Source organism: Lithobates pipiens, unplaced genomic scaffold (genome assembly GCF_037356315.1).
Source record: "Lithobates pipiens isolate NorthernLeopardFrog02 unplaced genomic scaffold, aLitPip1_a1.2 Scaffold_3, whole genome shotgun sequence".
In the NCBI taxonomy this organism is placed as follows: Eukaryota; Metazoa; Chordata; class Amphibia; order Anura; family Ranidae; genus Lithobates; species Lithobates pipiens.
The window spans coordinates 59,070,410-59,087,915 of NW_027507790.1; the positions used below are offsets into that span (position 1 = coordinate 59,070,410).

The 17,506-nt window shown below is 40.0% G+C and overlaps 1 protein-coding gene across 1 annotated transcript in view; it reads left to right on the plus strand.

Moving 5' to 3' along the window:
- The window catches only part of GALNT9 (polypeptide N-acetylgalactosaminyltransferase 9), a 415,119-nt gene that overhangs the window by 358,028 nt on the left and 39,585 nt on the right, over positions 1 to 17,506 (plus strand). Inside the window, exon 8 of the mRNA XM_077461741.1 lies at positions 3,651 to 3,788. Coding sequence (XP_077317867.1) covers positions 3,651 to 3,788 — 138 coding nt within the window. The remainder of the gene's footprint in view (positions 1 to 3,650; positions 3,789 to 17,506) is intronic.

Here is a 17,506-nt window from a genome sequence, read left to right on the forward strand (position 1 = left end):
TCCTTACATCAGGTGCCCCATCAGCGGAGCCTTCCTGAATTGGAATCATTGAAGGGCCTGGTATGGATTTTGGGGGGTTCCCACGCCATTTTTTTTATTTTGCCACGAGGTCCCCCTTAATATCCATACCAGACCCAAAGGGCCTGGTAATGGACGGGGGGGGGGGGGGGGGGATGGGGGCACACCGTTTTTCTCAATGGTTTTTTATGTATATTGCTGGGATCCAACAATACTTTACATTACAGCCGCAAGCAATTTTAGATTAAATTTTTTCCTTTAGAAATGTCATTTTGCTGCGGGACTGTTATGAACCTGGGAAAAATGCATTACTTTATAGGCAGACTAAGGAGACCCCCCCAGGCATGATATTTACAGGAATATTATATTTTTATTGTTTCACTTTAACCACCTCAATACAGTGTACTTACACCCCCTTCCTGTCCAGACCAATTTTCAGCTTTCAGCGCTCTCACAGTTTGAATGACAATTACTCAGTCATGCAACACTGTACCCATATCAAACTTGCCTCCTTTTTTCTACACAAATAGACGTTTCTTTTAGTGGTATTTAATCACTAGTGGGTTTTTTTTTGTGCTATAAATAAAAAAATCTTAAATTTTGTGAAAAAAATGCCTTTTTCTTTGTTTCTGTCATAAAATTTTGCTAATTAGTAATTTTTCTTCATAAATTTTGGGCAAAATGTATATTGCTACATATCTTTGGTAAAAAATAACCCACATTAGTGTATATTATTTGGTCTTTGTGAAAGTTATAGAGTCTACAAACTATGGTGCCAATCACTGGAAACTGATCACATCTGATCAGGCCTTCAGTACATCAAATGTATCTCATTTTTTGAGACACTAACAAGTCAGCAAAGTACAAATACCCCCCAAATGACCCCTTTTTAGAAAGTAGACAATCCATGGTATTAAGTAAGTAGCATGATGATGGACTGTGTCAGGTACTCAGGTACTCTGATGGACTGTGACAGGTACTCGGGTACTCTGATGGACTGTGACAGGTACTCAGGTACTCGGGTACTCATGTGGCCTGTGATGGGTACTCGGGTACTCTGATGGACTGTGACAGGTACTCAGGTACTCATATGGACTGTGAGAGGTACTCAGATGGACTGTGACAGGTACTCGGGTACTCTGATGGACTGTGAGAGGTACTCAGGTACTTGAGGCCATCATATGACATTTGGCAGCCAGCGGACGGCAAGCAGTTAAGCACTATTAAAATCACTGCCCCTGAAAAAAACGGTGGTTTTTAAAACTTTTTTTTTGCATTGATACATAGTACCACTTTTTGTTTTTCAAGTTCGTGTCCCATAGGCTTTAACGGTGTTCGCATGTTCGCACAAATTTTTTGTCTGTTCACATGTTCTGGTGTGAACCAAACTGGGGGGTGTTCGGCTCATCCCTATTTACTAATTAAGTGACTCCTGAAGGCAAATAGTTCCACTTTATTTTAGTTAGGGGTATCATAGTAAAGCGGGCTGAATACAAACGCACGTCACACTTTTCAGATATTTATTTGTAAAAAATGTTGAAAACCATTTATCATTTTCCTTCCACTTCACAATTATATGCCACTTTGTGTTGGTCTATCACATAAAATCCCAATAAAATAAATTGTATTTGTTTTTAACATGACAAAATGTGGAAAATTTCAAGGGATATTAATGCTTTCTCAAGGCAGGGAGAAAGCATTCAGGGACCATGAGGGACCTAGAATGATCTCTCGCACTCTACATAATACATTTTGGGAATCTCATGTCAATCTCTGATTACACACATGTGCACACCTTAGATATGCATTTGAATACATATGTAGGCATGCACAGGGCAAAAGGGGTGCATTACATAATTTTTTTTATTATTTGTTAATACTTTTTTAAATTATTTTTCACTTTTTTTTATTGCTATCACAAGGGGGGGGGGGGGGTAACAAGTCCTTCTACATGATAGCATTCAGCTAGTGACAGGTCCTCTTTATGGAGAGATCAGTGAGTTGATATTTAAAAAAACACCAATGAATACAGTTATATATATATCTAAGTATTTGACTTATGTCAGCCTGTTGTAATGCCCTATAAAGCAACATTTAGACTGGGAGAGGATAAAGCAGCACTTGGCATGTCCTGCATTCCCATTTGCTGACAAGGAACGTGCTAATAGGCAGTGAGAACGATGACCTCATCAGTATAGTGCCCCTCCTTCACACTGGCTGTGTTTCTTAGCTGCTTCAGAGGGGAAAACAGGTCACTAGACTAGCCTTTCTATAAGACGGTTCTGTGCAAATAACTGGACTGGATGGGCTGGAATACATATCCTTTAGCAAGAAAGATAGCTCCCATTTATGTATTTCACCTGTATATTTAGCTGATGTCCTTGCATTCAGCTTTGACAATAATGAAATCTACTGACAGGTATGAAGTGCAGATACACACGCATCTAATACTTGTTAGCAGCTTTCAGTATGTTTTTGTTCAACCAATTGCAAGCTTGTTCTGATCAGCAAAGCTCCAGCATTCAAAACAGCTTCACTACCTAGAAGGGCCAGAGCTTTACCCAATCAGAACAACCCAACTGACTGACCATTATGGTGGTGCAGAGGTTCTAAAAGCAGATGTGTGTAGGCATATCTGGGTGCCTGTACATCATTCCTGACAGCAGATTTCGAGATGATTAAAATTCACAGTCTCTTTAAGTTAGATCCTTGTTCTGGAAATACAAGTATCTTAAAGACTTGGAGCCTTTAAAGTGGTTGTAAATCCTTACATATACCCAGTAAAGTGACTGGCCTCGGGTGATACACAGAGAAGAAACAAATCCTCTTACACATGCTGTAGATGTTTATCTGCAGCCCTCTCATCTCTACAAATGTTCAAAGTGCAGAAATAAATACATCATGTCTGCAATTTCAAAACAGGGGGGGGGGGGGGGGTGGGAAGCTGAATGAACACTATGAAGAGCTCAGAGAGAGCTGATTGGTGGGAAGGGACACACCTCCCTTCTCATAGCACGCAGGAACAGAGCTGAGGCTGCCAATCATGGGTTGTGTGCTGGAGATCCCTCCCCTGTCGCCTTTTTATCTCTCTGTGTAAGAAAATGTTGTCTGAAGAGACTCATACTGATAGCAGAGGAACTAGGCTGCAGACAGAAATAAAACTTAGTGCTCTGGATTGAGACAAGTACACACTATAGAGGGATAAGCTTTGTTTGTATTTCATGTCAGAGGTTTACAGCCACTTTAAAACTGATAAATGGCAACAAAAAAATCCTTTATAACACCACCTGTATTTGTAGTGTGCTGTTGTGCACTGTATCATTACTGCACAAAACGGTATGCCATCTCAAAAGAGAAAATAGTTTTAGTCCTAAGCTAGCAATAGGTGTCAATGAAATAAATGAAGTGAAGTAAAACATAATTATCGTACTTGGTTACATAAATATAATATGGCATCTTATGCTTATCGTGTTAACCATGCTCTTTTTGATTTGATGGTTTCCCTATCAGTTACTGAAAATCTGAACCAGGTTACTGCAAAATACTTTGCAATGTTGTCATGAAGAATGTGTAAGCTATGAAGGTGAATCGTTTTCACTAAAAAGTTAACGGATCTTACAATCTCTTTACAGAATCCCGGAGTGGACTTTGGAGATGTATCAGAAAGAATAGCTCTTCGCGAGAAACTGCAGTGTCGTAGTTTTAAGTGGTACTTGGAGAACGTATACCCTGAAATGAGGGTATATAATAACACTATAACTTATGGAGAGGTAAGAGGCACTTGTATTCTGATTTAGCTGTTGCTCAGTCTTAAGGATAGAGACATATGTATAGTTGTTTGAAACAGATATAGCCAACATACCTTAACAGAACTGCTAAGTGGATCGGTAGCTAAAAACAGAGGACACATTGATTTTGTAGGCTAAAGTCGTTTAAATCCTTCAAAGATGTAGACATGTAGTTTGCTGGCAGAGAGTTTTAGGTTCTTGATGGTATAGACTTTCCTGTATGTTGATTCACTTTACATAAGGTTAGCATTAAATCAAGCAACAAATTAGGCCATAGTCAGTATGGCAAAACCAAAAAACATTTTCAAGAAAATTGCATTCTATACAATGATATCTGTTAAACCCAAGATAACCCCAGTTGTAACCATTAGGGTGTGTAGGTAACATGTCAACTATAAGCAGAATTGAAGCCCTATACGGTATAGTTTACGTATTACCTAAAATTTAGAATTATCTCTGTTGTGCCCTTTAGTTTTTGGGTGTTCATGCAATAGATGCATAAAGGATTAGGCATATTTATTCACAAAAGTGTCATGTAGCCATGAAGCAGTGCTAAAGTTTATATTATTGACTGAGGTCTCTCTAGGTAGATCTTCTTCATATCCTGTCCTGGTGACAATGTTCTAGCCTTCAGTTAACCTACTAAAAGCAGTGTTTTTATTTTAAAAAATGTTCCTGTTTGAGATTTCTCCCCAGTTTGTGTCAACATTTCTCCCCAGTTTGTGCCAACCAGCCAGAGAGAATTCAAAATTGAAAATGTTTTTAATCTTCTTCATGCTGCCCTGAACAAAAAAAATATTGTGGCTGGAGATATGCTTTAGATTGTATGTATAGCATTTTTATTTTGCTTTGGATAGAGCAGAGAAGAGTAAAAACTCCTGATGGTCTGTGTGATATTGTGGAAATTTCCCTTCACTTCCTGCCACAAGAGATACAGTCAGACAGTTAAAGGAAATCTCCTAAAGTGAGGGGAAATCACCTCTTAAGCTGACCATACCATTAATTATGTAATGCAAGAGCTTTTCTAAGTAGATACAAATTGAACGGATTATTTATTCAGTTTTCCTAAATCTAAATTAATTTGGTAAACCTAAATTTGGTAAATCTAAATGAGATTGTAGAATCATATTGTATAATGTTTAGCCAGCTTTAGACAATTGCCCCCAGAACAGGTGTCCCCACTGGGAGATTTCCCCTTATCTGTTCTTTTGGAGACAACAAATATTGGATTTCTCTTCACTTTCTTTTCTGTCACAATAGTCATCAGTACAAATAGAGGGGTGAATCTCCCAAAATGGGTACATAAATCAAATAGAAAACTTGATGGGGTTCAACTCTATCAAAAAAGTTTTGCCTAAAGAAATACTTTAAAGTATATTTTCACTTTTGTAGTTAAATATGGGGAAACACCCACTATACGTTTATTATGTGTCTCTATTCACACAGCATGCCTAAAAATAATTTAGAAAGAAATATTTCTTACCTTTGTAAGTGCTTAGCCTGGTAAACATGGGCCAAGTATTAGCTGGTATTGACCGGTTCAACAGAAACCAGACGATATTAAGCCCGTGTGTACAGCAGTCTGACCAACAGAAGCTGACTGAACATCCAGCTTCTGTAGGACAAGCATGCCCAAAAAACATCTGTCGATCGGCATGCGATTAGTGCTCCCAGCCAACCCGCTGGGCTGTATGTAAAAAAAACTGTACCATGCATTAGTCAGAATGCAAGGTACTCTGAGCAATTCAAAATGAGAGGAAACTCAATGTGTCCCTGCTGACACTGCGGGATACACTGAGTTTTTTTTCATTATGATTCTATAAAGAAAGCCCAGCGTCTAGATCTTTAACCCTTTATTAGCAAAGACACTGTTCAAATCTAATGTACCACTGATTTCCGGAACAGTACAGGCAGGCTTAATCATGGTAAACATTAGGGCAAGCCATAGATTAGGTCATTTTCTTTCCTGCAACCATGGGTTTTGTTGATGGGGAAATCCCTCCCGCAGAGTTATTGTGTTCTCCTGGTGGGAGTGTGAGGTGTCAACCCTGCCGGGAGAACAAAATTGTTTTTATTAGCCTCTAGCAAAGTTTGCATGCTAGAAATCCGACATGCGTCCATGGATGTAGCATAAGGGGTTGCAGGGGTCACAAACGCAACCCCAACCCTAGCTCCATGGGGCCCCTGCAGCCTCCCTGTCATATTATCATATCCTGCACAAAATCCAGCTCTGATCTGCCCTAGGGCCCCACAGCCACACTCCAGTACTGGGTTTTCTACTTTGCCTTCCACAGTCCTCACTCCTCTGTTCCCATTGGCTGGGGGGAAGCTGTGAGCCATTTCCTGAATGGAGAGGAGCACGAGGTGAGAACAGCCAAAGATGGGGATGTGTATGTGCTGTGTACTGGCCACATGGAATGGTAACTGAGCTCAGCGAGGCAAGAGGAGGAGAGTGCCATCCTGTAGCCAGAATATGACCGATGTCACTGGGGAGTTATGACACTGCTCACTGTCTCCTATTCACCAGCTGGGATTCTCTGTACCCCCCCACCCAGGGATGTCTACTTACCCCACTTCCCTGACAACTGGTGAAAAGACACACACCTCCAGGAGGTGACCTTCCCCCAACACTTGCCAACACTGACAGAGAAACCTTCAGAAATTGCTAAAACAAATCCCTTAACATCTCCTCGGGGGGCCCCTGAAGGGCTACAGGCTCCAGATTTTGTGTCACATGGCTTTGCCCTCCCAAATCTAAGTTGTCCCCCCAAAGCCCCATGACCATCCCTTCCACCCTGCATGCTATGCCCAGCTGCTGAGCTCCTTTCCCTTTACAGCACTCTATACTGTTCCTCCAGGGCTGAAATCACATTCCTTTACAACACAGCCAGTTAGCCATGATCTGCACAGGGTGTATCTGCATACTACAACTAGACTGCCATTCCGACCAGAGAATTTCACAGGTCAGAAAGGCAAAATTAAAGTCAGATACACCCTGTGAAGACTGACAGACTGTGTGTAAAGAAATGTGACTAAATCCCTGTGTAGTGTCGGGGGGGCAGGCTGTATACAGTGCTGGGATGGCAAAAGAGCTCTGCCAAGTGACCTGCCAGGGGTCCCTGTCCTTTGATTCTCCAGCGGTGACCCCTGTCCTCTGATTTTCCAGTGGTAATCCCTGTCCTCTGATGTAAAGAGGAACTCTGAGAACTCAAAACTCTTAAGCCACTTTGAGTATCTTGGTGTGCGGTTGAATGTATCTGCACGCATGTTGGAAGTAGTGGGGGGGGGGGGCAGGTCAACTTTTGCACCAGGGCCCACAAGCTTCAAGCTACGACTCTGCCCAAATCAACTGATGAATCGACTTGTGTACCAATCAGCCTTCCCAGCCTTCCCATAAATGGATCGAATGTCAGCTGGTCCCTGCTGATCTGGCCGTGATCTGAACCATCTATGGCCAGCCCCCTCTACATAGCAAATGAAAACTTCAGTTTTGGAATTTTAAAAACTAACATTAAAAAGATAAGCATCAATTTTTGTGATACTATGTGAATAAAAACATAAATATGAAGTACAGTGGGTGTTATCCCAATCTGGCTGCAAAAGTGGACATCATTCAAGCTTTCCCCGATGCCTTATATGAGTGGATTAAGTAAAACAATTTTGAAACTAGTCACTAGGAAATATTGCTGTCAGAGAAAACCTATAGATATAAAAAGAATTTTCCGATCTAGATTGTTTTCTTTTCTGTGAAAAAAAAAAATCTCCAACTGCTTTACCTAAAAGATTTTTACATTTAGTGCAAAAAAAAAGCATTTATATATATTTCAACACATAGCAATGCAGCGTAAAAACATACCTAATACATTCATGCCACTAATGGACACAAACGATAACCCTTCAGCATAGCTGAAGGCTCATGGAGAGACTGTCCATTTAGATTTCTCAAACAATGCAGTTCTTCATTATGCAATGTTACTTTGTTATATGATACAATCAGCTCCCTCTCTCTGCCTATCCCCAGGTTGTGACAAGACTTATGTTCAGCAGACTCTGACAGTCTACTTTGAGGATCACGTCAGTGAGAAAGATACTTGTCCCTTAGTGCTATCACCACATTCAGTGTAATTGTACATGACTCAAAGCTTGTCAGTAGTTATCAAAGTCTTGAATCTGTAAATCCAACCATCCTCTTACCCAGGTGCATCAAAGTATATTGACATTTGACAAGATCTTTAAGCTAAATCAAGATCTTTTAAGATTAGAAACGAATGAGGGTCCTAAATGCAATATGTTGTTTCCCTTTACCTAATACACATGATTACAGTTATAAACAACATTTTAAAATATTACATAGCAGCATATTTAGGCAATATTTGAGTTAATCTGAAATCAGGGATAAGGTGAAGGGCAAGCATGTAAATCTGTCTCTTTTCCATAATATGTCACCACATCCCAAATTCCTCACTCACAGATCTTGTTCTGAAGATCCACCCTGTCAGTGGTGCTACTCTCCATGTTCCTGCTTTGCCCAAATACTGGGCAGATCTGCTCAGGCTAAGCACCTGGACACCCTGGTAGTTTCAAAACTTTTCTGCTTCCTGCTGTGGCAAGAAAAAAAAGATAATGCACTTTGGTAGCTCTGCACTAATACAGAGGTGTATCAAAAATGATATCTTTAAATGGCTAACTATAGATCTAAAAAAAAAAAAAAAACAAGCATCCAGAGCTCTTAAAGTGTTTGTTACCCCAACACCGATACTCCTGATGTGTGCCTGCTGTACCATGTACTTGTATGAAAAAGTATCCTGTTCTCTTTGTATTGTTTCCTTTGTGTGAAACACACCATGGTCAGTTCTCTAGCAATGCTGGGAACTCAGTGTCCAATGATCAGACTTGTCCTAACACGCCCTTGCTGCACAGCCATTCACTAGGAAGCTCAGTGTGCTGCTGCTTCTCCTCCCCCAAGCTCTTATGCAGCTAAGAATAGAGGGAATGTGATCTTTTTTAAAAAAAGGAAAAAAATGTATGTTTATTTTATATGTATGCAAAAATGTTTTGCCTTTTTTTCCTATTTTAAACTGAATGGGTTGTTTTACAAGGTGATCGTTTACAATCACTTTGAGCTCCTTCTGTGGGCAATATGACCCTCCAAAGCTTGCCAGTTTGTGGTTTATCAATTTACATGTCATCTTTGGGTAATATATATATATATATATATATATATATATATATATATATATATATATATATATATATATATATATTATTTATTTCTTATATTGGAAACATAAAAATGAAGAATTCTAATATGTCATAAAATGAAAAGGAGAGAAGGAAAATTAATTTTGAGGTAACCAGAATATGGTAAAAAATGGAGAATAGAAGAGGCGGAGAGAGAAGGAAGAAAGGAAAAAATGGCCAGGCGGGTTCACAGTCCACTAGTAGTACCCTGTATATGTCTTGCCACTCATCACATAGCTAGGAGGCAGTTATCAAAATCTCTTGGGAGGAAATGGGTGACCAGGCTTGTATTTTTTAGATAGTCACTTAAAAGTATCACATTAAATTTCTCTACCTCAGTATTTACAGATGCCTGCTGGCAACACACTTTCCTATTGGCCCATTACCATGATGGACTGCCTCACTGGCTGGTAGAAATGTGTGAGAGATAGGAGCAAATTGGCAAACTTCCAGAATGGCTTGGCATTTAGCTAGTGTGATGGCCTGCACTTTATACTTATCAGCAGACTTTCTTTTTTTTTTTTTTGCCGAAGACAAACCTCAAATAATGCATCAAATAAAACAAAATGTACCATGGTTATCATTTAAAGTAAAGAAACATTTTTGCAAAGTAATCAACAAATTTACTATAAAATTCATATAACCGTGAACAGTAATTTGAATATTTAGCATGGTAAATTTCTGTTATAGAAAAAAAAAACAATATTACATTGGGTTGGGAAACAAACTACTGTGAGGTTCCATGGCCATTTGTTCTTATACCTTGGTACTTTTCCATATGGGTTAATTACGCTTGTCATCCATTTTACTGGTAGAAGTGAAATAAGTCAAATTAAGTATTATATATTGGCACAGCTCTAGCATGAATACTTACAGGGAAATCCATAAATTACTTAAAGCTAAGCTGTTTTCAATACTGTAAAAAGGAAGAATATAAATAAGTGACCGAGACAGCAGCGCTTACCCCTGTTAATGTATAGACATGGCACTTTTCATGACAGCAGCCAATGATTAAACAAGCCTCACAAGATACCATTAGCAATGCTTCAGTGAGTATATTGGCTGTTAATGCAAAAGATCCGAACAATTGTCAGTGATAATTTTGTACTGTATGGGTTAATGAACCAGCTGCAACTCGGGTAGCAGCCATATACATAACAGAGACTCTGTCTAAAAACAAACTGGATACCTATTAATTGTCCATCACAATCAACGCATTACCCTCCTGCCTGGATTCCTTCTCATGGCTACCTTCATAATCCCCATGGTTTAAGACTCGAGAAAAGTGGGCTGCACCTCACTCAAATATTACCTGTTTATTAAACTTCTTAGCACGGATGCCCCCCTTATGTTAAGTATTGTGAGTGTCCCTGGTGATACACATAAAGTTACAAGAAAAAACAGAAAACTGTTCAAAATTGTTATAGTTTACCTTTAAAATTAGCTCCAAATATTTTTCATTCCTGAATTATCATTTGGTATGTTGGCAATTAAACAGTGCCAGAAAAGTAAAATACTTTTCCTACAATCTCCTGACAGTAAAAGTGTAGATGGTACATTTGGGATGTTACAGAATATAGTGATTAAGGCCCCTTTCACACTGGAGCGGGAGCGGCATCGGCGGTAAAACAGCTCCAGTGTGAAGGCCCTCTGTAGCGGCTCTTTCAGGGCGCTTTGCAGGCGCTGTTTTTAGCGATGTAGTGCCTGCAAAGCTCCCCAGTGTGAAAGGGGTCTAAGGATAGATGCAGAGCATTGATCAAAGAATTTCTATGTACATTTTATGGGATTGTACACCCCATCAACACCCATCATACCATAAGAACATACCTAAATAATAAAATAAACACAACAAGGATCATGGAAAAGTTTAGGCCGTGGCCCCTTTTTTGGGTTTAAAACTATTTTAGTTATGAAATGAATTACCCTTTAATACCAAACAGAACCGCTGTTAACCATTAAAAGACCAACATGCTTAGTCACTAAGACTCAAGGAGCAATATCTTATATCAATCAAATAACATTTTACCAAACAATGTCCACCCACAAAGTGGGCAACATTGCCCCACATAAAGAGAGACCACAACGAGGAGCAATAACAAAGGGAAGGAAAGGTTGGGGAGCAGGTCAAAAGATCCAGAAGGAAGGCTGAGGAGAATCCAGAGGTGAGTCCAGCTGACAGACCTGAGGTAAATGCTGACTCTGTCCAGTGACAGGAGAGGATATAAGTAAAAGGTTACACTCATTGGCTAGATGTTTCCCACCAAAAGATTTGTCACCAATCAAGTGCTCAGCAGCTGAGGTAAATCTTCCTAGCAACAGCAGGCAGCTTGTCACCTAAAAACAGAAAGCAACCATAGAGAGACATGCACCTAACAATTATCATAGCCCTCTATTAAGAGTAACATTTATTTATAAAACAAATGGGTGATAGGAGTGACAATCCAAAGGGGCCACTTCTCTATTTTATTCTTTCGTGGCCCTGACATTCTACTAAAATGCTTGTATCTTTATATTTACAACAAATTATCTTGGGATAAATTCACACTTTTCTGGAGGCTGAGACAACTATGTTATTGCAAAGCAAACTGATAAATACTTGCATTTTACAACTGTCAAAAGATGAACTACAGTAAAAACTGAATACATTTGAATATGCATGGGAACAAAAAAAACTGAAAATTTTCAACCATAGTTTTGCTTGTTTGTTTGTTCAAATTGGAAAACCTATTATTCTGTCATCCTCCTATAAATATAAAGCAGGCTACACATTGCACTATTTTGGCCCTTGATTTAGCAGTACCCAAAAATCAAAGGCATACACAATATTTTTCTAAACCCACCTAATGGCCTGTATACACGTAAACAGAAAATTGTACAAAAAATACCCCTTTTGAAGCGAGCGTACTTTAATCTGATTGTTAGTATACAGCTTTCAAGATCCGATCACGGCTGTTCTTCTGATATTATCCGATAGGACAAGCACTACATTTTTTCCTCGGAAATGTATAATACCGGATCGTGCCATTATCGTTTAATCAATACAGATTTTGTCTGAAAATACAGCAACATTTTTTATACAACATATTCCTTTGGAGTATTTGGAGTACTGTACATCAACCCTTATTCCCAGAGGAGCTTACGTTACATTCTAATTAAGACATAGAAAATAATTAGTTTGGGTTAGGCTACTTTCACACTGGGGAGGGGGTAGTTAACTTTACCACTGGAATAGCAGCGCTTTTCAGCCACTAGCGGGGTGCTTTTAACCCCAAGTAGTGGCCGAATAATGTGTTAAAAGTGTCTGCAAGCTTTGGCAGCGATTCCCATTGATTCCAATGGCAGGGGCGGTGGAGGAGTGGTGTATACCACCCGAAAGATGCTGCTTGCAAGACTTTTTCTAACATCCTGCAAGCGCGTCACCCCAGTGTGAAAGCACTCGGGCTCTCACACTGGGGTTGCAGGGGAGATGTTCTTCAGGTACTTTACAGGCACTATTTTTAGTCCAAAAGCACCACTGACAGTATGTTTTTAGATTTTGGAAGGAACGCCTCACAGTTACACACTAAATTTACCAACTCTCTGTAAATTACAATGAATGCAGCCAGAACTGTGAAAGGCTATTGCTGATTTATTAAAATGGGTTCCTAGAATTTTCCTAGTGCCCTTTTTTATAAGGAGTGGATGGCCCTGGCACAGCTCTATTCAAGGTCTGAATTGGAGAATTTAGTAATGTAATATAATTCTGCAACCATGCATCAAAGCAACGTTAAATCGAAAACAAAGAATGTAATATATTGCAACTTATCGATCATTAGATGTGGTGGCTGCATTCATTTTCTTTTCTTGGGATTTTTTTCCCTCACCTAGTGATCTGTCCAGTACCCTGTATCCTCCTGGCCACCTCCTGTATCCTTCTGGCATCAAATACACCTTTAGACATCAACATTGTCAGTCAGTGGGGAGGGTGGAGTTTTAGACGGACTAACAGATTTGGATACACTAACAAATTGAAGCCAAACTCTAACTAATAAGTAAGATGCACATACAACAAAAGGTTTTTCTTTTCAATTTAGGATAAAGGCTTCAAGTGGTACTAAACCCAGTAATATGAAAATATTTCCTCTGACCCCCCACCCCCCAGTGCCCACAGCTCATAAAGCTTCTTTTTACTGTAGCCCCCCCCCCCCCAGGTATACCGGGGGCAATGAGGTACCTCCAGAGGCAGGGATTGAGCTGACATTCACCCCAGGGCTGAGTCCATGGCTATAATGGGAAGTTAGAACAAAGTTTGGGCACCAGTCACTTTAGATATTTTTCAATGCTTTAATAAGGAACTTGAAAATAGTGATAGGAGAGGGGGTTAAGGGAGGTTTCAGATACCATTTGCAGATCACTTAGACTCCTTGGATCCGAAGGTAAAACAGCTTTCTCTTTAGCAGATCTTGAATACCTGGATAGGCCTCCCACACAGACCTTGCAGCTGGTAGAATTTCCGGACAAGCCTCTCTCACAGACTTAGCAGCCAGGAGCTAGTTACCACCGTTTTGATTGTAGAATAGTATTCAGCTTCACAGTGTCAGAAAGTTTAAGCCATCCGACAACACTGTAAGAGTAGTTTAGGTATAGATGCTTTTTCCAAACGAGTCACCAGGCCCTCCTGAGTGACCAGCCTTCTTCCTGGCACTCTCCAGCAAGGGTCCTCCCCTGGATCTCCTCAGCTTGGCTTGGCTTCTTCCACACAGGCAAGACAGCCTAAGGACCACCGCAGGATTAGTAGGCCCCAGGCAGGCTTCTGAGCCTACTTACAGAGCTCACAGCAACACATCCTCGGGCCAGGAGGGCCCCGAGGGAAGAGAGAGAGAGTACATGACTCTGCCCAATAAATACCCCCTTCCCAGAATGCACAGTGGCTAGAAACCTCCTACTGGGCTGGAAAAATAATAATTATTCATAGTTCGACCTAGTTGTAATTCTCACACTGGCCTGTGGTACCAGTGACACCTACTGGCAACAGCAAGAAATGCACAACTCAATTGAAATGAGAGCAGAACCAAATAAACTATGCAATCAATCTGAGCTGTTTACAGCTCAGCCAAAAACTACATTTACACTATAGCCCCAATTTTAAGAACCAAGGGCTACATTACATTAAAATACTGCCACTATATACCTTTTTTGCTGATCTGTATACCAGGGTCACATGATAAACTGCACAGTTTGTCCGGTGCTGTGTTTCCAGGTAGGAGGAGATTTCCACTACAGCCTGTATACACACCCACATGTGTGATGTCAATATCATGTGACCTGAACAGTTCAACTGAAGCAGGAAATGCTCTCCCCAGCGATAGAGACTAAACTGAGCATGTGCAGGACGGCTACCCTCACTGTATTATATGGCCTTGTCAAGATGCAGGAGGGGGAGGATCTGTCCATATAGTGTCAAAGAGCCTTTTTACACAATGCAGAGGATTAATCTCTTAAGTTTCACAGTTAGTATACCAAGCATGCTATTCTGCATATACAGAATGATTTTACCGTTTAGTAACACTTTAAAGCAAGTCATACAGTATACAACATTCTATTTCACTTTCCTTCAGATTTACCTTTAACTATGTAGTGCAAGGGCCTGCCTGGTTTCATACAATTTGAAACAATTTTTCACCTCATATTTTATGATTTTGGTAACTCTAAAGGAAAATTGTACCAGAAAACTGTATAATGTATGGCCAGCCGTACATAAATAAATGAAAATTGACTATTGTAAGCACCCCTGTCAGTACTAGATGATTTGTCCCAACCCTGTAACTGCAACATCTGCAGAACAGCTTGTTCTGTTGAAATCAATAGACTTACAGTGGTGTGAAAAAGTGTTTGCCCCCTTCCTCATTTCCTGTTCCTTTGCATGTTTGTCACACTTAAGTGTTTCGGAACATCAAACCAATTTAAACAATAGTCAAGGACAAGACAAGTAAACACAAAATGCAATTTGTAAATGAAGGTGTTTATTATTAAAGGTGAAAAAAAATCCAAACCATCATGGCCCTGTGTGAAAAAGTGATTGCCCCCTAAACCTAATAACTGGTTGGGCCACCCTTAGCAGCAACAACTGCAACCAAGCGTTTGCGATAACGTGCAATGAGGCTTTTACAGCGTCCTGGAGGAATTTTGGCCCACTCATCTTTGCAGAATTGTCCTAATTCAGTTACATTAGAGGGTTTTCGAGCATGAACGGCCTTTTTAAGGTCATACCACAACATCTCAATAGGATTCAGGTCAGGACTTTGGCTAGGCCACTCCAAAGTCTTCATTTTGTTTTTCTTCAGCCATTCGGTGGTGGACTTGCTGGTGTGTTTAGGATCATTGTCCTGCTGCAGAACCCAAGTTTGTTTCAGCTTGAGTACACGAACAGATGGTCGGACATTCTCCTTCAGGATCTCTTGGTAGACAGCAGAATTCATAGTTCCTTTTATCACGGCAAGTCTTCCAGGTCCTGAAGCAGAAAAACAGCCCCAGACCATCACACTACCACCACCATATTTTACTGTTGGTATAATGTTCTTTTTATGAAATGCAGTGTTCCTTCTATGCCAGATATACTTGGACACACACCTTTCAAAGAGTTCCACTTTTGTCTCATCGGTCCACAGAATGTTGTCCCAAAAGTCTTGGGGATCATCAAGATGTGTTGTGGAGAAATTGAGACGAGGTTTGATGTTCTTTTTGCTCAGCAGTGGTTTTCTCCTTGGAACTCTGCCATGCAGGCCATTTTTGCCCAGTCTTTTCCTGATGGTGGAGGCATGAACGCTGACCTTAACTGAGGCAAGTGAGGCCTGCAGTTCCTTGGAAGTTGTTGTGGGGTCTTTTGTGACCTCTTGGATGAGTCGTCGCTGCGCTCTTGGGGTAATTTTGGGCGGCCGGCCACTCCTGGGAAGGTTCACCACTGTTCCATGTCTTCGCCATTTGTGGATAATGGCTCTCACTGTGGTTCGCTGGATTCCCAAAGCTTTGGAAATGGCTTTATAACCCTTTCCAGACTGATAGATCTCAATTACTTTCTTTCTCAATTGTTCCTGAATTTCTTTGGGTCTCGGCATGATGTGTAGCTTTTAAGGATCTTCTGGTGGACCTTACTGTGTCAAGCAGCTCCTATTTAAGTGATGCCTTGATTGTGAACAGGTGTGGCAATAATCAGGCCTGGGTGTGGCTAGAGAAATTGAACTCAGGTGTGGACAACCACAGTTATAGTATGTTTTAACAAGGGGGGCAATCACTTTTTCACACAGGGCCATGATGGTTTGGATTTTTTTTCACCTTTAATAATAAACACCTTCATTTACAAATTGCATTTTGTGTTTACTTGTGTTGTCCTTGACTATTGTTTAAATTGGTTTGATGTTCCGAAACACTTAAGTGTGTCAAACATGCAAAGGAACAGGAAATGAGGAAGGGGGCAAACACTTTTTCACACCACTGTACTTTCAGGATCGCCAGGAAAAATAAAAAACTAAAGCCTAAAAAAGAAAACGAATGCAGCCATCACATCTACTGTAAGAATTGGTAAGCTAAATTATACCGTAATAAATGTTTGCTTTTGGCTTTAATACTGCTTTAATAGCACATGTAAGGTCTTAAATTAGTTAGATGTAAAAGATAAAGTACAAGGGAGTCTGTATTTTTCTACTATTTTATATTTTCGGTACTAAGATAACTGTTGGTCAGTACAATGTATGTCAAATGTAATTCTTGTTCATGACTGTTCTTTAAGGGGATGACTGTAGTCTATTTGGATATTTGTTCTCATAATGACCATTAACATTATTCAAAAAGACATCCAGGACTATAAACTTCATTGCTGAATAATACAACTCAAATATATATTTTTGTTCTCTATATAATTACTAAATAATACATTCTAACAACCAAACACGGAAAACAAGCTGGGACAAACACCTTAATCTCTGACAGTTGTGCCGCACTGAATAGATGGATGTAATCCTTTGCAGTTCTAATGCCACAAAAACACAAAACAGCCTTGCATATGAGCCAGTAAAGGACCACACTTCTTTTTCTCCGTATCTCACTGAGAGACATAAAGATACCTACAATGGGAAAGATTACATATCTAAACCCGTAAACAAAATTGTAATACATATTGAAGCTATTAGCTCTTACATAAGGTTTTATTTTTATTTTGCAGGCTTTTTCCCCTTTATTTTCACTTGGTACTACTGCATATGGCATGTGTTCTATTCCTAGACAGCTATACTCATTCTATTCTATCCATGGTTGTCACACAGGCTGGACTTCAATCATGTTTTTCTCTCTTCATCTCTATTGGATGGGAGATAGGGAATTTAGTCTTTTACAGAAGGAAGATATTATTGTTTGTTTTTTACATTTAACTCACAGGAAGCAACAAGAATGCTGCATTTCTGGCAGGATCAATACGTTACTTCCTG